Source organism: Cavia porcellus, unplaced genomic scaffold, assembly GCF_034190915.1.
Source record: "Cavia porcellus strain 051 isolate PalLab524CR breed Dunkin Hartley unplaced genomic scaffold, mCavPor4.1 scaffold_31, whole genome shotgun sequence".
Taxonomy (NCBI): domain Eukaryota; kingdom Metazoa; phylum Chordata; class Mammalia; order Rodentia; family Caviidae; genus Cavia; species Cavia porcellus.
The window spans coordinates 15062805-15084002 of NW_026947514.1; the positions used below are offsets into that span (position 1 = coordinate 15062805).

General features: G+C 42.0%; 1 protein-coding gene across 3 annotated transcripts in view; it reads left to right on the forward strand.

The window, feature by feature from the left end:
• Positions 1 to 15176, forward strand: part of Ptpn21 (protein tyrosine phosphatase non-receptor type 21) — a 72942-nt gene extending 57766 nt beyond the window's left edge. For all 3 annotated transcript variants that reach the window (XM_063240881.1, XM_063240882.1, XM_003472464.5), the window contains exons 14-19: positions 2624 to 2761; positions 3928 to 4149; positions 6453 to 6581; positions 6752 to 6986; positions 7512 to 7672; positions 8294 to 15176. In XM_063240881.1, the coding sequence (XP_063096951.1) occupies positions 2624 to 2761; positions 3928 to 4149; positions 6453 to 6581; positions 6752 to 6986; positions 7512 to 7672; positions 8294 to 8422 (1014 nt within the window). In that variant the 3' untranslated portion in view covers positions 8423 to 15176. The remainder of the gene's footprint in view (positions 1 to 2623; positions 2762 to 3927; positions 4150 to 6452; positions 6582 to 6751; positions 6987 to 7511; positions 7673 to 8293) is intronic.
• The last annotated feature ends 6022 nt before the right edge of the window (positions 15177 to 21198 follow it).

The following is a 21198-nucleotide window of genomic DNA, read 5'->3' on the forward strand; positions in this document are numbered from 1 at the left end:
AGTTTGATTTTCTTTAAAATGCAAAATTTCTCTCTCAATGACTTTTAAGACCTATAAGATTAACAAAACCATGTAATTGGATTATACTTCTGACTCTCTTCTTTTCACATAAAAACATTTTACTTACTGTGTAGCAGCTTTGGTCAAGGGGAAGAGTATAGTCCTAAGAGTTAAAAAGCCTTGGGTATCAGCCTAGATTCTGCCATTTATTAATTTCATGCTTGTGGCCAGGACCCTTCATGCATTAAGCCTCAGCTTCCACATCCGTAATCTGGAGACGGTCGCCCCTGTTCTGCCCTTTTGCCTTGTACCATTAAATCCCACATGAGGTTAAGCATGAAAAAATGCTTTTTTTAACTAAATGACTTAGCATCAGTGTACTGAGAGATTGTTTTGTTTTGTTTTGACGTATTTCATAAAGGTGATTTTGTGACTTTGAGAAAGCTTCTTAGTCTCTCTGTGACTCCAGTGTCTCGTGTGTGAATGAAAGTTGCTGTAGAAATATAATGAGGTCCTATTGCATGACAAGTGCCAGCCAGTATTACCTTATCACTGTGAGGCTGCATCATGTGCTTAACGTACAGACTCCTCAAGAGCTGCAGAACAAACCCCCTGCTGAAGCTTGGATCCCTTCACGGTACCACGAGGTTGCCATTATTTTGTGTAATTTTTTTTTTTTTTTTTTTTTTGGTACCAGGGATCAAACTTGGTGATGCTTGCAAGGCAGGCATCACTGAGCTAAATCCTCAGTCCTATTTTGTGTAATTTTACGACCAAGATACTGATGCGAATTAAGGTTAAAGAGGTTTAGTGTTAAAAATGGTGAAGTAAGTTGTAGATAAGGAACAGTTGAGGATTCTCTACTCCATGGACAGCACTGCTATCTCAAAGGCAGACTGATGTGGGTGCTCATGCATCTGCACGGAGATTTTCTCCTTGATGTACCCGTAGCCTTGTGCAGTGGCCTGCACATAAGGCATAACCCTGCAGGCTGTGCATTTAAAACCATGTACTTGTACTCTAATTAAGGGATTTTTCGAAGCTTGTTTTGACTTTTTTTCAATTGCTGACTTTTGGACTGACCTTAGAGCCACTCACCTTTACCCAGCACGTCAGTGTGCAGCACTGTGAGTCCTTTTCAGGCAGCTGAGTGCTCCGGTGAGCTTATGCCGGCCAGCAGGAGCTGACTGCTAAGTTCTCTTGCAAGCTAGCTGATGGGCACATTGGAAGTGGGCTATGATGGAAGTGTGTACACCATGAAAATTGACAAATGTGAATCCGCACTTTTCCTGCAAAAGCCAATTGTTAAACATTATCAACACATCACTGTGTTTTGTATATATTAGAAGCATGAAATTTTAGCCAGATTAGGACCTTTAAGTGTCTGTGTCTATTTAGAAGAGACTTAGAAGAGAATGTGGCTTATGTGAAGGTTGTTAGTCAGAGGCTAGAGTTCATCCCAGGATTCTATCCATTCCTAGTCCAGCTTTCATTTTGTGGGACACTCATGAAAAAATATGAATCAAAACACAATCTCCAATTATAGCCTTTTTTTCTTTCTGTATCCTCAACAAAATACCTTTTCTTTTTCTGGAATATCTGTGTTGTTGTATTGTTAGTCCTGGGGTCCTGGCTTTTAGTATGCATGTAGAGCTTGAGTAAAGCTGATTTCATCTTTAAGACACAACAAAGAAAACCGTTTCTTTCAAATTGAGCTACTCATTATGGTATTAGAGCTTCTAAGGAATAAAATATCTAAGGAGACTTAGCATTCTTACGCTTATTTGCTACAGGGAGGAAAATCATTAGGTTTAATAATAACTTCAGAAGACACTGTGCTATTTAAGCTTGTGTATCTGACATTTCACTTAACCATATATTCTAAAGTTGCTTTTTTTTCATAGATGTGAGAAGAGTTTTCAAAATATTAGTATCTACTTGTGTTACATTAAAATAAACATTTGCTTAAAATAACTTTAGGAAGCAACTGTTTCCAGAACACAGAATTCTATTGGTGCTTTATCATACATGCTATCCTCTTCATAGAGATTTCAGCCCTGTCTTATTTTCCTGATGTAAAAATGAGGCCATTCTGAGACGTATAATGTCCTGACCTGGGCCACCCAACGCTGCAGTGAAATGTTGACCAGTGTGGAAAGGCAGTGCTCAAAAGGAGCTGCCACAGAAAGCATTTCATCTTTAAAGAAAGTTTTAAAACTTCGTATTTTAGAAATATTTTAAAAGTTATGTTAGAATGAAATGATTGCATTTAAAAATTTCTTTTGTGGACTGCAGCTGATTTTTGTTAATGTGTCATGTTGTGAAATTGGGGAGTTCTGTGAAGGAATGCTGCGAGCCTGGAGCCTCACCTTTCTTGTTGCAACAGAGCCTTGTAACCGAGTGAGTTTCAGAACCTTCTATCTGGAAGACTTATCAGGGCTTTGGCCTTGAAAGGAATGTCCTTCTCCTGATGTTTATTAAACAAGTGATGGGCAAGGCGGCAGAGCCTGTCTTGTGATTGGCAGAGGAGGACACTCGGTTTCTGGTCTTCAGCCCACTGAGATTTCTTTGGAAAGGATTGTGTCTGTGCGTGTTTCATATGTACGTGTAAATATTTTCACAGGGAATGAAAAAGACTCGAGTAGATGCAAAAAAAGTTGGTCCTCTGAAGTTGGCTGCCCTCAATGGGCTCTCCCTGTCTCGACTGCCTCTGCCCGATGAAGGCAAGGAAGTGTCCACCAGAGCGACGAATGATGAAAGGGTATGTGGATGAAGGGAGCTGGCTTTGTGGCTGTTCTGGGACGACTCGTGGGTACTGCAGAAATGTCTTTATGAGGGTTTTAGTGAATTTTCTAGCGTAAGTTAAGAATCAGAAATGAGTGTTGAGGGATCTTATAATCTGAGGTTATAATCTGAGCCACAGAATTGGACCCCTTCTTTAGCCAATGTCTCACTAGATAATCTCAGGCTTGGATGTTTATTTCTTGTTTCTTGACATTCTTCTGTGTCTTCTGCCAGCCACTGGGGCCGTCTTGGTGTTTGATGACCTTTAAGTGAATTATGAAAATGTATGTATATATACATAATAAAGAGGGCAGACACTGACTGTTTCATTATCTTGAAAATGTATCTTGAGGGGCTGGGGATTTAGCTCAGCGGCATAAGCACCTGCCTTGCAAGCTGGCAGTCGTACCGATAAAAAGGAAAAAGACAAAAAAAAAAAAAAAATGTATCTTGAGAGTAAACAGTTACCAGAGTTTTCAAAACTGTTTCGTGAGGTATATTTTCAATTCAATTTTATTATAAAAATCAGATAGCTTGAATTTGTTTACAACTCGGCCTAGAAGTGGTTTCCAGTTTACCCTTGTTTTCAGTATTTTATATATCATTTATTACAAAATGGAGTATTTGTAGATGTTAGAACTGGTTATCCTATTCTAAAATGGACAGTACTGCTCACTTGCAGAATTCTGTTTTTTTTTTTTTTTTTTTTTTTTTTTTTGTCTTTTTCGTTTTTACCGGTACCGGGGATCGAACTCATGACTGCCTGCTTGCAAGGCAGGCGCTTATGCCACTGAGCTAAATCCCCAGCCCCCAGAATTCTGTTTTTTAAACCTCACAAAATGAACCTTGACTGATTGATTGATTTTTGTTCTTTTTTGAGGCAGGTGACCATTAATTTACAGGGAAAAAATTCAATAAATTACTTCAGGCCAGTTTTTAACTTTAAATACAATTTTGCATTATTTGTCTTACTAACAAAGTTATACTTTTTAATTTTTGTTAAAATTTTAACGTTTGCTTCATGTAGAATTTTCAGTATTAGACAAAGTGGACTTGAAGCAGAGGACAGGATTGCAAATGTACAGCCAAAACACAGCAGTGCCATAACTGTATTCACGGTAGTCCGCATGTTCTATTTTATAGTGTAAAATGCTGGAACAGCGGTTAGAACAGGGAATGGTATTCACAGAATATGAAAGAATTCTTAAAAAGCGGCTGGTTGATGGGGAGTGCTCGACAGCCCGACTGCCTGAAAACGCAGAAAGAAATAGATTCCAAGATGTCCTTCCCTATGACGACGCGAGAGTGGAGTTGGTCCCCACCAAGGAAAACAACACTGGCTACATCAACGCGTCACATATTAAGGTGAGGGGACCGTGCGGAGCAGTAAATCACACACACAGTTTGGGGTAAGAATGGTCAGCACTATATTCTTGTCGGTATTCTAAAAGCACTCCAGTTTGGAACCATGTGACAACCATGTTAGAATCTGGAGAATCTGTACGTCAGTGCCACGTGAAGTGTTTTATCAGAGTCAGGGTCCTGTCCACGGCTCCATGTGGGAAACCACCCTGTCCCCAACTCTGTCATGAGGACTTGGGGGGCACTTTATTTTGCCTGGCTTTAGAACTTGTCTTTCTAAGTCTGAAGACCTCTTCGTAGCTCATGAAATTCTTGTTTAGCTGAACATGCAGCAGGAATGAAAAAGGCTCGAGTGGGTGTGGAAAACTCCTCCCAGGAGCTGCTGAGTTACTGTGTTTCCTCGTCACGTCCCTGCACGTGCTTTCATGTAAGGCAGACGTCTGGGCTCCTCAGTGTGTTCACAAAGCTTTGACTTCGGCAGGTGCCATCTGTTCTCTCTCGGCTGCTCTGTGATCATTTTTAAGTATCACTTTGTTCTGGGCGGGACTTTTTATCCTAGAAGCAGTCTGATGCCATTTATCTGGGGGCACATCACGTTCATTAAATTAGGAAAAGTGAGGATTCACCACAGGTGCTGAATAAAGCCAGATGTTCTGTCTCTCCTCCATCATTGTACCCTTTGTTCTCGACAGTTAAGACTTGCTTCTTTACCTTGGGAAGGAGAAATCTGCTAGCCAGTGAATGAAGAGGTGGTGATGGTTTAGTGTTAGTTTTCTTCCGTGTGCAGGTCATATTTGATAAGACACAACCTGACGCCTGAGGCTTTCCAAAGAGCCGGCACTGTCTGTGTGCTCGCTGGTGCCCCTTGGTGGTTCTGCAGCGACTGTGCATGTACTGTTCTGTCTTTGTATTTGGATATTATATACTTAAAAACCAGGCATTTAGGTTGGGGCTTTAGCTTAGTGCTGTAAGTGCCTGCTTGGCAAACTCGAGGTTGTGATTCTATCTCCAGTACAAAACAAAACAAAAATTTAGCCAGGAATTTAGCTCAGCGACGTAAGAGCCTGCCTTGCAAGGGAGCAGTTGTGAGTTCGATCCCTGGTACCAAAACAGAAAACAAAACAAAACAAAACAAAAAACAGGCCTTTGATTGGATAGATAAGAACTGACTGATATAGCAGTCACCTGAAGACTAGAGGAGAGAGGTGAGTTTCAGAACTGGATTTAGATGGTTGCTAGATACCTCACCCACCAGCTGTGAGAGCACTTTGCTCATCCCACAGTAAAGAAATGCAATGCCTTTACCACCACAGATTTTGCCTGCTGTGTAACCTGCAGACCCACCTGTCTGCCACTCAGAGGGCAGTTGGACTGGGGCCTGCAACGGGAGATGAGAGTGTGGGGGGAACAGGGATTGCATGGGGTTTAATAGGAGCTCAGAATATAGTTATTGCCTTCACTAAATATCAGTGAAGTCGAAGTTGAAGCCAGGCTACTGACCCACATGTTCAGTCATTACCCTGTTGTATTAGACTGTCCCCAAGGGTGTTAACCCTTAACTGGCAACTTGTATATCATAGAAACTTATCTTTTTTTTTTTTATTTTTTATTTTTTATTTTTTTGTCTTTTTCATTTTTATCGGTACCAAGGATCGAACTCACGACCGCCTGCTTGCAAGGCAGGTGCTTATGCCGCTGAGCTAAATCCCCAGCCCCGAAACTTATCTTGACCTAGAAGTTCAAAGGTGTGCTAGCATGGCACAAAAAAAAGTTCAGAAGTGAAACCATGTTGACTAGGAAGATTTTTTCTCCCTAGGAATATCTGACATTTAACTTGGGGTTTGGCTTTCAGTGTCAGTCCCTTTTCCATTGTCATTTATCACTTCATGGAGGGAATTGTGTTTGAAATTTGGCATAGCATGATGTTTATTACTTTCATAAGAGAAACCATCACAGGAATAGAGAAGTACTTATTATATGCCAGGAACCATATATATCTCCTCCGTCTTCACCGCCACCCTACGAGGTAGGCAATATTTATATTTGATAGCTGAGAACTGAGACTTGGAGGTTGTCAGATTGCCCCAGGTCATTTAGGTGTTATGAGAATTCACAGTACATACACAGTACATAAAAATGTCAATACTGCATGTAACATTGGTAAGAAGATTAAGAGTTAAGCCTGTTCTTATTCTGCTATGTAGCCGGCTTCACTGTTTTAGTCCTGCCACAAACACGTACAGAGGTTCACACACATATCTCCACACACAGACACAGAGTAATGTTTTAACCTTTTCTAATTCCAGGTCTCTGTCGGTGGAATTGAGTGGGATTACATTGCCACACAGGGACCATTGCAGAATACCTGTCAGGACTTTTGGCAGATGGTGTGGGAACAGGGAATTGCGATTATAGCGATGGTGACAGCGGAAGAGGTGAGTGCCCCGTCTCTGTGAATTGATTTTCTCAGCCTCCAAAGAACGGTTAACGTTACTCACACAGAATGCTGACCTTTGGAGTCCAAGGTGAGGTGGGTGGATCTGCCTCTGCGAAGGGCGCCGTGGCTGGTCTCGTGCTGCCCTTCAGCCGTGCTTGTCTTTAACAGGAGGGCGGAAGGGAGAAGAGCTTTCGGTACTGGCCGCGCCTGGGTTCCAGGCACAACACTGTCACTTATGGGAGGTTTAAGATCACAACCCGCTTCCGCACGGACTCCGGCTGCTATGCCACCACGGGCTTGAAGATGAAGCACCTTCTCACGGGGCAGGAGAAGACAGTTTGGCATCTCCAGTACACAGACTGGCCCGAGCACGGCTGTCCTGAAGACCTCAAGGGATTTCTGTGTAAGTGTCTTTGTTTCCAGGCCAGCCTCCTCCAGCCGGAGGAGAAGACTTTGTTTCTGAAATGCTTCCTGCTGTCTCATACAAGATTTAGAATTGCTGGGTGTGGTGGTGCATGCGTGTAATCCTAGCACTTGGGAGTTGAGGCAGGAAGATCCATTGCGAGTTCGAGACCAGCCTAGGCTACAAAGTGAGCTCAAGGCCAGCCTGAACTGCGTAGTGAGGCCTTGTCAAAAAAAAAAAAAGATTTAGACTTGCGGTAAAATACAGACTATCCGTGCTTTACAGAGGTTTGCCAGGAGGTACTTTAAAGATACAGTTTGACAGCAAGTGGAGCTCACTACCAGCCCTCAGGTCGGTCGTATCTCTCCAAGGGGCAGAGAGTCAGAGGCGCTGATTTTCCCACTGCCTGGCGCCCAGAGCTCTCACCTGCAGCGCTCTCAGTCAGTGGAGAGAGTATGAGAATTGAGTTGTCAATTAAATGCTCCATAATCCTGAGAGTTTTTCTCCTTCCTTGATTTGCCACAGCATACCTCGAAGAGATCCAGTCTGTTCGACGCCATACTAATAGTACAAGTGAACCCAAAAGCCTCAACCCTCCGCTGCTGGTCCACTGCAGTGCTGGGGTAGGAAGGACCGGTGTTGTCATCTTGTCGGAGATCATGATCGCCTGTCTGGAACACAATGAGGTGGTGACTTTTCCACTAAGTCTGATCTTTTTCAATGGGGAAAATAACAGGCTGGGCAGGAGTAGGGCATAGTCACTTAGAAGGTCTTCTGGATGCATTTCCTGGGACTGTGGTGGCCACAGAATGTTACTGTATTCCCTGCAAAAGATGGTGTCTTCCTGCAGATTTTCAGTGCCCTCCTGGCTTACTAAAGATTAAGACCTCCTCCAGTAAACAAGGCTAACTTTCACAGTTGAGCTCATAATCCTTGTTTTTCCTGGAATACCTTTTACTGTTTTAGGGCTCATTAGTATGGGCTGCTATCTCCTTGGGAAATGCTGAGCTAGACTCTTAGACCACTTAGCACGCCGTGTTACTGTTGAATGTTGGTGTATTTGGCAAGAAAAGTAAATTTATGTAGAACCAAAATCAGAGAGCTACACGCAGTGGATGCTGAAGAAACTGTGTGCATGGCTGTTCTGTCTGTGCTTTAGAGATGCCGGCAGTCACGGCTTACAGCAGGTGCTGAGGGAGCCCAGAGACTCTGTCTCCTGGCCAGAGGTTTGCTAGGGCACATACTCACCATCAGCCTTTCTCTCCCCTGGGGAGAGCATCCCCTTCACCACTGTTTCCTCGCCCTAGGTGCTGGACATCCCCAGAGTGCTGGACATGCTCAGGCAACAGAGAATGATGCTGGTCCAGACCCTCTGCCAGTACACGTTTGTGTACAAAGTGCTCATTCAGTTCCTGAAAAGCTCCCGGCTCATCTAAGCTCTCACACCTCCTCACGGGACCCAATCACTGAAGCGTTAACAGCTTAAAAAAAAGAAAGTGCTTGCCTACCTTCCACTTTCTGCTCGATACTTGAGCACACCAGAAATCCATGAGGACAGGAATGGCGCAGTGTGAGTCGCAGCGCGCTAGGGGGAACCTGCAAAGCACAAAGCAGAAGAGGGGGACCTGGGACCTGGCAAAGGTGCTAGAGGAGGAGGACTCGGTTTTGAGGGCATTGTCCTGCCGGCGTCTGTCGGATTTGCAGTACTTGCACACATTGTGGAGATTGTATTTTCTAGACAATTCTGTTTTACTGAAGCTATGCTGGACAGTTCTGGCAATCATGAAAGCCGATATTTCTGTCTTACGCTAGTTTGGGATGATGGAATTTTATGTTATGACTAAAATATTTAGGGGTTTTCTTAGTGACAAAATGAGCTTTCTATGGGGATGATCCACAGATTGAGGTGTTTGTGTATAACATTGTGTTTAAAACCATGTTATTGTGTTATTTTTTTAAAAAAAAAAATCTTTGGGTACTTAATGGCTTAGTTATGGAACTCAAACTATAAGGAGAATCTGAAAGTGTTATTTTGAAACATAGCATTTTTATATTCAGAAATTTTTTTATCCTACAAATTCTATATATTTGTACCTTCTGTATTTTCCAAACTGCTCATGAAGATACTGAAATGAGTCAGTTAATGTAAATAAAAGTTGGGAATGAAGGCACATTGTTTAAATGCAAGAAAATCAGGTTCACTATTTTTTCAGTATTATTCATAAGCCTTAATGAGTTTGGTTTTATTGGCTGAAAATGAAAAAAACAATTACATAGGATGGTTTTAAGCACTTTTTCTGTTAAAAATGAAACCTGAGTTTTAATATATGTTTTGCTTTGTTATTTGAGTGTGTCTTGTGGAAGAGGGTTAAGAGTACGTGGGACGACAAGCACAGGAGGAAGTGGCACGCGATGGGAAAGCAGGATGCCCTTGTCTTTACAGAAATGCAGTATTATCTACACTCAGATGGGGACACCAGGATGGAGAGCAGGGCTCGAGCGAGCGGGCCATGCCCAGGCTTCTCCCAGGAATTCACGGCCGGCCACTGCCAATAACTCAGTTTTCCCCCTACAAGTAGAGGTTTATATTATTCCAAAAAGCCTTGAAAAGGCTTTATTTTATTTTGATTGCAAGAAGGAAGTGGTAAATAGATTCAACTCTCCTCCTAAATCTACAGCCTGGATTTGTGGAGCAGCAGAAATTGCTGTGGTCCTGGGTGGTCCTTGCAGTTTACCCGCTTGCTCCTGTACTTCAGCCCTGGGATGTTTTAAGTCCCCTCTCCCCCAGCCCACTGAGGCACCGGTGACAGACAGAGCCAGGCTGAGCTGACGGAGAGCACCGTCCTTGGCCAGGCTCGGGAGGCCTCTTCTGCCTTCGCTGCCTACTGCCCAGTGGGTAGGATGAACGGGGACTGCTCCCTGGGGAGGCATCTGCTTTTCTCGGGTTCTGAGGCCGATTCCCCACAATGGAGAGCTTCTAGGATATCAATTCTAGAGTTATTTCCCCAGATCACAAGATTCTAAGCATTTTTCTCATTCTCACTTCTTTCCCAAAGCAGTTATCTCACTATGATAGCAGCTACATTCATGTCATCGGCCATGGGACAGGACTTCCTAGGCGTTGGGGCAGGTTTAACTCCATCCTGGAACCAGCCACGCGGGGGAAAATTCAGAGGATTGTAGTGCAAGGCGGCCCTGAAAGTGGACATGCTTCTCACTTAGCAGTAAGATATCAGTTTTAAATCTAAAGTCATCTTCAAACTTCTAGTGAAAGAATAATAGACTCAAGTGAAAATATTCAGAAAAAGCTACCCAGGAGAATTGGAGTAAAGAGGTTTTTAAGAAAATAATATTTTCCATCTCCACACCACTTTATAGTACAGGATTTTTTCTGAAGCTTTTTGTTTTCCAATGGTACATTTTTGAAGAAATGCCTATTAGGCTTACATTTTGAAGTGACCATTGACAAGAACATACTGTAAAGCAAGAGTCTAATTAAAGAGTAATATATGGTATATTTGTGTTCCTGTTGTAAAAATTTGTTAAGCAAAATTTTTTTTTTTTGGTACCGTGAATCGATCTCAGGATCTTGCATTTGCCAGACAGGCACTGTGCCACTGAGCTATATCCCCAGCCCTGTTAAGTAAATTTTTAAGAGGGAAAAATTATACTGTTTAAGTCTGTCACTCTTAAAATGTCATATTTGACATCATTTATAAGCACCATGTAATTTTAAATTTTAAATCGCAGGTAGTGAATATGAAAGAATTTCTAAATAAAAATAAATCTACACTATTGGACTTTAAATAATGTGACTTGCAAAAGCAAATTATGTAGAACACTGAGGTGTTCCATAGGTTTACTGTGGAATTGAGGGTGTTACTGTTGGCCAGCCTGACACATACAATGCTTTGTATCTTAGTGTCTTTCAGTTCCTTAATATTGATTTCATACTAGAATTCCCAAAATGTACATTTTCACAAAAAAGTAGGTTATAAACCAATGTTTCTACTGATCACCTTTGGTATTATTTCTGGCATCAGTTTTTCTGATGATGGGGGGGGGTCCTACCTTGAAATTTTCTAATTGATAGTTTTGAGCACAGACAGTGATCATTTTAAAATATAATCCAGGATGTTAATTATAGCATCGTTAATTATTTTCTTCTGGAACCTCTACTGTGAAGCATTCAGGAAGCCATAGAATTTAGTGTTTGAAAGACTCCGTGGCAGAATTAAAACAAGCTGGACCTGTGCTTTGTTTTTAGAAACTTCCGGAAACAGAAATATCTAACCTGAAACACAGAGGAGGGAGGAGAATGTCACCTCAAATACGCTGATTTATGGATGTTCTCAATAGTAGGAAAAGGCGAATATATCCGTAAAGTGTACAGCTACACAGCGTGTTAGAGGTCAGCCACAGTTCATCAAGAACAAGTTAGGATTGCAGGAATGGATGGAAACAGGGACTGCTATCATAAATGTTTCAAAGCTACAGATTGAAGTAATTTTGGGGGAAGGGAAGACTTTTTTTAAAAAGATTGTCTTAGATATAAATGTAGGAGAATTTATCACCAAGAAGGCTGCATAGCTAGAATGATTCCTTCCCAGTTGGAATTTTATTTTAAAAGAATCTCAAATTCCAAGAGAGTCCTTTTTGAGCCAAGGGATAGACATTTGAGAAGTAGAAAGCTGCATTAAGGATTTGCTTAAAACCCAGATGTGGTACACATACTTGTAATCCTAGCACTCAGAAGGCTGAGGCAGGAGGATGGCTGGGAATTCAAAACCAGTCTATCAAGTAAGTTCAAGGCCAGCCTGACCTATATATTGAGTCCTTGTCTCAAAAAACAAAATGACAAAAACACTTTTTTTTTTTTTGCCTGAGAAAACATTTCTCAAAGATACCCAAGTTTTTCAAATTCCTATAGACAAGGGCTTCATTTAGCCTGTCATCTGTAGTTCCTTACAGAAAAAAGAGGAAATATTAGAAAGTTCGAAGTTTGTGTTTTGGAGGTGGATGAAAGTTCCTTGGATTGTTGACGTCATGTAATTTTCTGTATGTTTCAGGCAGTTCCAAAATTTAAAAAAAAATTGCTGTAAAAGCTCACTTCTGTACTGAATTGAAGTGGTACTGAGATTTAACTTTCTTAGTTTGTCCCCCTAAAGGTTGCATAAGTGTCAGGGGGCCCGAAAGGTAAAAGGTACAGAACCACCTTGCCGTTGCCAGGCAGTGGTCACTGAGACTCAGAATCAGTGGAGACAGATGAGCCAGTGTCACAGAGGCGACTCAGATCCGGGTAGCTCGGCATTTGCTGTGGAGACCTGAGCGGTGGGGTCAGGGACGGGGAGGAGTGAAGTGGGCAGCAGCCTGTGAAGCCTCTGGTGGGCAGGGTCAAGGAGGGTCAGCTGGCAAAATACAAGGGATTGAAATGGAGGGGCAAGGGTGGCAGCTGAGCAGGAGGTGTAAGGTCTGCAGCACCCGGCTGAGGGGGCTGCAGTTCCAGCGGGGTGGTGCTGTGGACAGGGTATCTCTAGCTCACTTGTGAGTAGAATTAATGAAGGTCTGCCTGCCTGTGGTTTCCACACACGTTTAGTCCTGTGTACCTGAAAAAATGCTTTTCAAAGTCTGTGCAAAAATTAAACATTTTTCAAATATTGATGGGTTAAGAAAAGGATAGTAAATGTATGCTTTTAGGTTAAGCTTTAGCATAAACAAGGACAAATGCACACAGGAAAGGAATAATTATTTGCATTTTTTTTTTTTTTTTTGGTACTGGGAATCGAACTCAGGACCTTACATTTGCTAGGCAGGTGCTTATGCTGCTGAGCTATACTCTGGCAACTGTTTGCCTTTCTACCTGTAGAACTTGTTAACAGTATGTCTTACGTAGGGTTCCAAGTTTCTGAAAGTTATTGGAGAAGTGTTTTTGTCATTATTCTTTAACTTCTATTTAATGACTTTGTGGTGTATCAAACAAAAGGACCATTTAAAATCTGTGAAACCCTTGGCTTTGTGCACAGGTAGACAGTGTGATTTCAGTGTAAAAAAATGCAATTTTAACTCAACTGGTAGGTCGATTTTGAACCGTTAAAAAAGAGAATTTATTTCAGTCATCAAACATGGATACTTTTGACATTTTAGTGTACATGTGTATTTTAAATTTGCACTTAAAAATTGGTGAAACAAAAATCTACAGAATTCACTCTTTAGAGGAAATCTATACTGCCAAAGAATTTCAGAAAGTTAGATTATTACTGGGTTAGGAATTTGAATGTCAGGTCTTAGTTTTTTGAGTCTATTGATAAGGCTGGTACAGATTTAATGATAATTGCCTTTCCATTTCCATTTGCTCATTCATCAAATGAGAACTGAGCAAATGAATGAGAAATGTCAGTTTCGGTGCTCACTTTTTATAATATGACAGGTCAGACTGTTCCATATACGAAGAGACTATTCAAATTATTTTTATTGTGAAAGTTTTATTTAAAGATCACCTAAAATTAATGGATCACTGAATGAGACAAATCTTTGGTTACTTATAGTGACATTTATTAATGTCTTAATTTTATAAAGTGTCCTGAAAGCGTTTTGGTTAGGCTTTGTATTTTCCTGGAATAATACTAACACAGCATGAGTGCAGTTCAGTAAATAGTCTGAGAGAAGTAAAAATACCCGTCAGTGACAAAGTATCTCCAGAGCAAATTTAATAAGGACAAGGTTTAAAATAATATGAAACCATTAAGGCCACATGAGTCAAACACAAAGGAAAAGAAAAAGTATACGAAAATACAGTGACCTGCAGCCCCTACCATGGCAGAGCTGTGATGGGTTTTATTCACATAGTTTGGTCTTTGTGGCATAATAGAGAAATCAAGGAAGTAGTTATTATGTAAGGATGATTCTTAATATTTTTTCCAAAACTTCTAATAATATGGTCAGTTTGTTCCTGCCCATATTAGAGTTTTTTACAGTTCTATACTGTAATCAAGTTAATTTCCAGTGGAATTGAATTATTATATATTACTCAGTATAATCAAATTCTAAGCAAGAGATTAACGATGATAGAAATATAGAAGTATTTGTCAGTACCTCACACTTATTTAAAAAATTGATACAATTAAACGTTACTCAAAAGACTGATTGGCATAGCTAGATGTGGTGGTGCACACCCATAATCCCAGCACTCGAGAGGCTGAGGCAGGAGCATCATTATGTGTTTGAGGCCAACCTGGGCTACATAGCAAGATTCTGTCTCAAAAACAAAACAAAAAAAAGGACTGATTGGCAATGGGCTGATATAATTTGCTTTTGTGTGTGTTCACAAGTCATTTTTACATTAAAATATAAAATATGTACATTTTTATCTGTAAGTTTTAAAATGCCACACCTAGGAGTAATACCCGGTGTTTGTTGCTGTTACAGAATACCTGAAACAGTACCTTACGGTCATGGAGGCGTGTTGAGGGGCCTTGCAGCTTGGTCTTTGGCAGAAGGCACATGTGCATGTGTGCGTGGATGTGTGTATGCATGCGCGCGACCACGCTCTTCACAACACTCTCCTGAGATGCCGTAATAACATGGATCCAGGGGTGGGGTATGGCTCAGTGGTTCAGTGCCTGCCTGGCAAGCGCAAGGTCTTGAGTTCCAATTTCTGGTAGCAAAAAACAAAACAAAGCATTGATCCATTCACAAGGGCTCTGCCTCCTGAGCGTCCTACTTCCCAGTGCCACTGCACTGGGCATTAAGTTCCCAACAGATGGACCTGGGGGACACATTTAAGCCATACCATTAAGTATTTTCTATGATGTCATCTCACTATTGTATTTTGTAGAGGAAAATGTAAAACTAAACCAACAAAAGGTTAATGGGATTTGATGTGCCTAACAAACAAAAACAAAATTTGGAGCAAAATGATTTGAAATATACTTCAGGGAAGAATGCATTGGGAATTCTAACCTTTCAAAATAGTAGAATTTTTGTCTACTTTTTTTGTTTAAAAAGCAACTTTATGTGCTGTTGTTTGAAGATAAAATAAAAATGTCTAATCATAAAAGCTTAATTCTAAACTTGGTTTATAAAGCAGTGTACATTTAATGGGCAAAAGCTTGAATGGCTGAGTGTATAATATGTGAAATGAATATATGATAGTCTATTTTTGCCATGAAAATAAATGTATAAAGAAAGATATGACTTGTGTGGAAATATAGTGTAATTAAATCTATTTTGCCTCTTGTTCACGACCGATCTTTTAGATATAGGTATATAATTAAATTAGTCCCATTTCTCCACTCCACTCCTTAATGTGCTGTGCAAGAGATGTTTTGATAAGTTGCCAGCCTGTTGTCACATCTCCACAGTAATTACTTATTTGAAAGTTAGAATGCAGCTTGTCAAAATAACCAGCTTTGGTGGCCAGGGTATTTATGGACTAAGTAGTACAGCTGAAGAATAAGTGTTAGTTGGTATAGTTCCCAACAATGCCAACTTTGCAGTGGGTCTGTGGAGCTCCTCTGGTTTTCCTAGTAGTGTAACTTACTGCTATTTGTTGGTTTCTACTCCTATACCTTTTAATGGTGTTATTTCTAGACCACACCAGCAGCATCTGGAATCATATTACAAATGTGAATCCTTCAGTTGTACCCCAGATCTGAAATTCTGAGTTAGAAACCATGGTGTCAGGGCCAGAAATTTGCCTTAACATGTTCTCGAGGGCATTCTGATGCACATTGGTTTGAACCAATGTTTTACTAATTAAAAAGCTACAGATGTTCAACATGGATCCCAATTTGGGATTCATTATATAGCTGAACTACAATTAATAGGCTCTGAATTTTGGCAATTTTGTTACTAGATCAGTGATATTTATAGTCGTAAGATGAATAATGGCTCCCCAAAGATAACCACACCCTAATCCCCTGAAGTTGTAAATGTTCTTTTATATATAGTAAGAGGGACTTTTCAGCTGTGATTAAATCAAGGATCTTTAAATAGGGAGATGATCCTGGATTATCCAGCTGGGCTCCAAGCAATAACGAAGGTCTTTAGAGAGATATATTTGAAGACGCTACTGGACAGGAGGATGGATGGAGGAAGCCACAAATGAAGGGGTCTGGTGGTTTTGGAAACTGGAAAAGGCAACCTCTCCCCCTGGGCCCACCCAGAGGAGTGGAACCACGGCAAGTCCTTGCTTGTAGGACCTCTGACTTTAAAACTGTTGGTGGTAGCCTTAGCAGCAGTAGGACACCAGTACAGTTGTACAATCTCCCTTTCAGGAGGAGTGTGAAGATTAACTTACCTATTTGAGGTCTCCAAAGTACCAACTGAGTTTTGGAAGCACCACGTTGAGGTCTATTGGATGTTTTTGTATCAGAATTTGCATGTTTGTACAAACCAGAATTCCCAAGACCACAAGGTTGGCCTTGGAGCAAAACTTTACTTACCCCAAACCAAACTGTTTCTCCTGGCCCCTGAACACGTAGAGTTGTCTCTTTGGGATGTGCCACTCAGTACTCATTCCATCTGGCTGCTTTTAGAAGGTCTAGGGAAAGTAGCTTGTTAGGGTGCCATCTTCTGTCTTGAGAGTGAAGTCCTTCCTCTCAAAAACCTTAGTCTTCAGTGTAGACAAACTGGCTAAATGAGCAGTGTAAGCCATACTTTCTGTAGGAAAGCTTTCAGGCTCCACACCCCAGAGGTGGGGTGGAAAGGGACAAATGCTGTGGCGGACTGTCAAGGTTTCAAAGTGGTGTCACATTCAATCTGGGCTATAAATGAAGGCGCAAGGGTGCCACAGAGGAGCAATGATATTTTGAGCAGACACCAGGTGCAAGGGCATGAAGAGGGAGGCTCAGGAAAGAGCAATTAGGTATGACACTTAGGATGCCTGAGATAGTGTTATGGTTTGTGTTTGGATGGCCTCCCCAAGCCTCATGCAATCATGGAGGCTGCTGAAACCAGCATTTGTGATTGACTCATTGTCTAGCGCTGGGATTGATGGTGTGAGTGCTGCACCCACCCAGGCAGGCGGAGCCGGCATATAACATGAGAGGGAAGGAGGCGTGCTTTCTCTCTTTTGCTCTGTTTGCACTTGCTGTTGGCTGCTGCCATCAAAGGCTGCCCCTTAGCTATGCCACCCTGCCTGGGAACCAGCTGAGTATGGACTGAACCACCAAAAAACTAAGCTAAATAAACCTTTCCTTGCTTCACTTTGGGTATCAGGTGTTTTGTCTCAACAATGAGAGAAAAGTAACCAAGACAGGGAGAGATTAGCCAGAGTATAGCAAGGAAAGAAAAAGCAACTATCAAAAATGCCAAGAGGCTAGGACTTTGTCTTGTTAGCAAGGGGTAACTCTTTAGTTGATAGCAAGTTCCAATTGGAACTTTTTTTTTTGGTGCTTGTTCTGGCATGTCCTGTTGCTCAGCTGGTTACTCGTTATAGGCTACTGAGAATATAGAGGTCTTTGTACACTGTAGCTACTTCTGGCTGAAAGGGGTTGTAGGCCCGAGCTACTGGTTCTCTCCAACTACCTCAGGATGTCTTGGCTTACCAGCAGGGTTGAAGACAAAACCTGTCAGAAGATGAGAAAAGAGTTTGCATTTATATGGGAAGGACAGCTGAGCAGCCTGTTTGATGGGAGAAAACCTGATGAGTTTGTCAGGCCAGAACTTGACTATCAGGTTTGGGATGCTTCATGTAGAAGAGAAAGTATGGGAAAGAGGGATGTTAGATAAGTTACCAAGGGCCTGAGAGCTGTAGTCTTAGCAAGATTACCTGTGTTGGGGCTGGGGATTTAGCTCAGGGGCAGGAGTGCCTGCTTGGCAAGTGTGAAGTTGTGAGTTCAATGCGTCGTACAAAAAAAACCAAAAGCAAACAACAACAAAACAAAAAAGATAAACTGTGTTATGGATCTAATTAAAAACAGGGTACCTGTTCAAGCTGTGGTAGATTCTGGATACTTACGTGCATCCACAACGGTACTGGAGTCTTGCTTTTAGAGGAGGAGCCTCAGGTCTTCCAGAGGTGCACAGGTACACTTTCTTCTTTGGTGGTGGCCTCTGTTTGCTAGAGTTATTATAAGCAAGCACACAGATCGGTTTAGTCACTGCTCTCTTAGTCCTATGAAAATCTGAGAAGATCTGAGTGATCATTTCCCATGTAAGATTTTTATATAGTCCTCTACTTGAGGAAGGACTGGAATGGTTCCTCAAGAATGGGAAATAAGGGGCCAGGGATTTAGCTCAGTGGCATAAGTGCCTGCCTGGCAAGCGCAAGGTCCTGAGTTCGATCCCCAGTATTGCAAAAAAAAAAAAAAAAAAAAAAAAAAAAAAAAAATCCAGAAGAATGGGAAATAAGACTAAGATTACTTGAGGGGCTGCAAGGCTGCCCTTCTTATCTCCCTACCAGCCTGTTGATTTCCCAAGACTTTAAACATGTCTCTTTGGTGTCCCTTACAATGAAAGACAACAACCTGCTTGGGAGACAGATGCCTGTAGGAGTTGTAGAGTTTGCAGATTGTGCTTAATGACGACTGTTTATTAGTTAGCAAGCCCCTTTCTTTCCAGACTGTGGCATGGGCAGGTGGCACCAGAAAGGGGTATTTGGAGTCTGTGTATTTAGTCTTTTGCCTTTTCCTAATATTAATGCCCAAGTTAGGGATGTGAGCTCTGCTTTTTAAGTAGAGCTCCCCGGAGGAAGGGGCGGCCTTAATGACCTGTTGAGAAATGACAGCTGCATAACTTGGCTTTCCATGTCCTTCTTGGCCAAAGCTACTTTTGTCAATGAGCCACACCTCCTCAGGTCTTGGATGTCACACCTTCAGGTTCCTGATGTCCAGCCTGCTTGAATAGGTCCGAGAAATCACTTGTTAGGCATCAGTGAAGGATGATTGAGTCGTTATGGTAACCTCAGGGTATATAGAACCATGGCCTGGCATAGCTCCAACAGGTAAGGTTTGCTTGAGCATCTGCTAGGATTGGAGACTTGCTCCTGGTTTGTTAGTAAATCTCTCTCTAGCAAAGGAGTAAGATGCTGTGGAACAATTAACTCATGGGTGAACTACTAACTCATGACATGCAGGGTCACTCGATTTTTTGTTTTTGCAAGAGACAGAGATATCTGTGGAAAGAGCATTGTAGGTTGCCCCAGTCTCCCTTAGTCCTCTTCACTGAAGTGAGAGATGAGGGTTTGGGAGCAGAGACAGTCAATCCTCTCAGTCTCCAAGTCAGGCACATGGGCTGCCTGACGCACAGTACAGAGCTCCAGCAGTAGCTTGTACAATCATGTGCCTGGTGTCCAGTTTTCTTGCCGCCTTATTGGCCCTGAGTTTTCCTTTGGATCTCTTGGATGTACTTAAAGCACTGCCAGCTGGGAAGCTGTAATTTTGGCCTGTCCTTTTGTCTCTGTCCTTTCTCCTTTGTCCTAGCAAAGATGAGACTCTGAGCACAATGAAGGTCCCAAAAGAGTGAGAAACCTGAACAGGGTCCTGGGAAAAACAAAAACCTGAGGGAAATGAAACGAAAATGAAAAACAAAACAAAACATACTTAGTTACTTGTCTCACTGTTGAGACAAAATGTTTCATACTCAGAGTTAAGGGAGGAGAGGTTTATTTCAGCTCACGGTCTGTAGAGGTTTCAGTCCCTGGCTGGCTCCCGGGCAAAGTGGCAGGGCACAGGGGCAGAGGAGAAACAGTCTGTGACAGAGAAAGCGGGCAGCAGCAAGCAGGAAGCCTGCATTTCCCTTCTATCCCATCCGGGTTACAAGTCTTTTGGGTGGTGTCGCCTTCGCCCAGGGTGGGCATTCTTGTTGGCTTACTGAACAAAAGTATTCCAGATCCATCTGGCCTCAAACAAAGAACTGGATGAGACAGGCCAAATGGTGCCAAAAGTTTATTTGAAAAGTAAGGGGTGAAAGGGTAAGGGAAAAGGATAAAAGCAAAAATAAAAGCGTCCCCTGCATCCAGGTGCCTCAGAGTGGGCTACTGTGAGGAGCCATGATGGTGGGCTTCTTGGGTCTGGTGCCCATTATGCCATCCACATCTCATGGAGCTTTTGGGAAGCCCTGCATACAGTGTTGGGGAAGCATCAGGCACCACCCTGGGATTTTAAAATTGGCAGGTCCTGCCCACTTCTCCAGTTAATTTGGCCACATCCTACTGCCTGTATCTTTCCTATTATCCACACCCAGAACTACACAAATTCCAATCAGTGGACTGATTTAGTGCCACACACCCTTCATCCCAGTACCACACATGCTAGATCCAGCCTGCTCCAAAAGCCCCACCTATGACCCCACAAGGTTTTGGGGGGGACATCTAGGTATAAGCTGCAACACTAAATTCTAGGTCAGTGGTGGCAAACCTAGGTGTATTTTGTTTTAAAATGAAAGATAGTAATGTAGAAGTTATTTTTTCTAAACTGAAATCTCAGTATTCAGGTCTAATTGTAGTAGTATTTTGTTTTAAAATGAAAGATATTAATGTAGAAGTTATTTTTTCTAAACTGAAATCTCAGTATTCAGGTCTAATTGTAGTATTGATTCTAAATGAGTTAGAATACTAATACTAATTGTATTATTGATTCTAAATGAGTTTTGGATTAAAGTTTGGCATTCAGTCTCTAAAAGTCTTGCCATCGGTGCTCTAGGTCACATACACGGAACCTGAATCATCTGTTAGGTAACTGGGTTAATAACAGGCTCTCTGGCAGCTCTTACCTGAGTTATCAGACCTGCAACGAGTGTCTGAAAATTGGAAAAAGAAGGGAAGACAAACATGAGGTGGATCTATGGGCCTTTTCTCAGGTGGGAAAAACCAGGAGGCCGTGCACTTTCCCTCCCATCCCACATGGTGGGATCCAGGCTTCTGAGCTCCGTGGCTCCCATTAATTTTTACCGTCCTTTAGCTCCCTGCCTCTCCCCATAACTAAAAAGGATTTGAGCCCTCTAGTGGTGAAAGCCCATCCTGGGAGACAAAGGGCGAAGAGGAGGACTGGAAGTTTCCTAGGGGACAGACAGACAGGAAAAGAAAAAAATCTAGTCCTTCTGGGCTGTAGACTTCAGAAACAGAGAAATAAAACTTCCCCAAAGGGGCTCCTGGCTGCCTCTGGCAAAATATGTTACCAGTTTCTGGGGGGCTGGGGACCCTTTCTGAGGATTTTTTTCTAGGCTCTTCTTGTTCTGAACAATGAACTGAACAAAACAAGTCCAAAAGGCA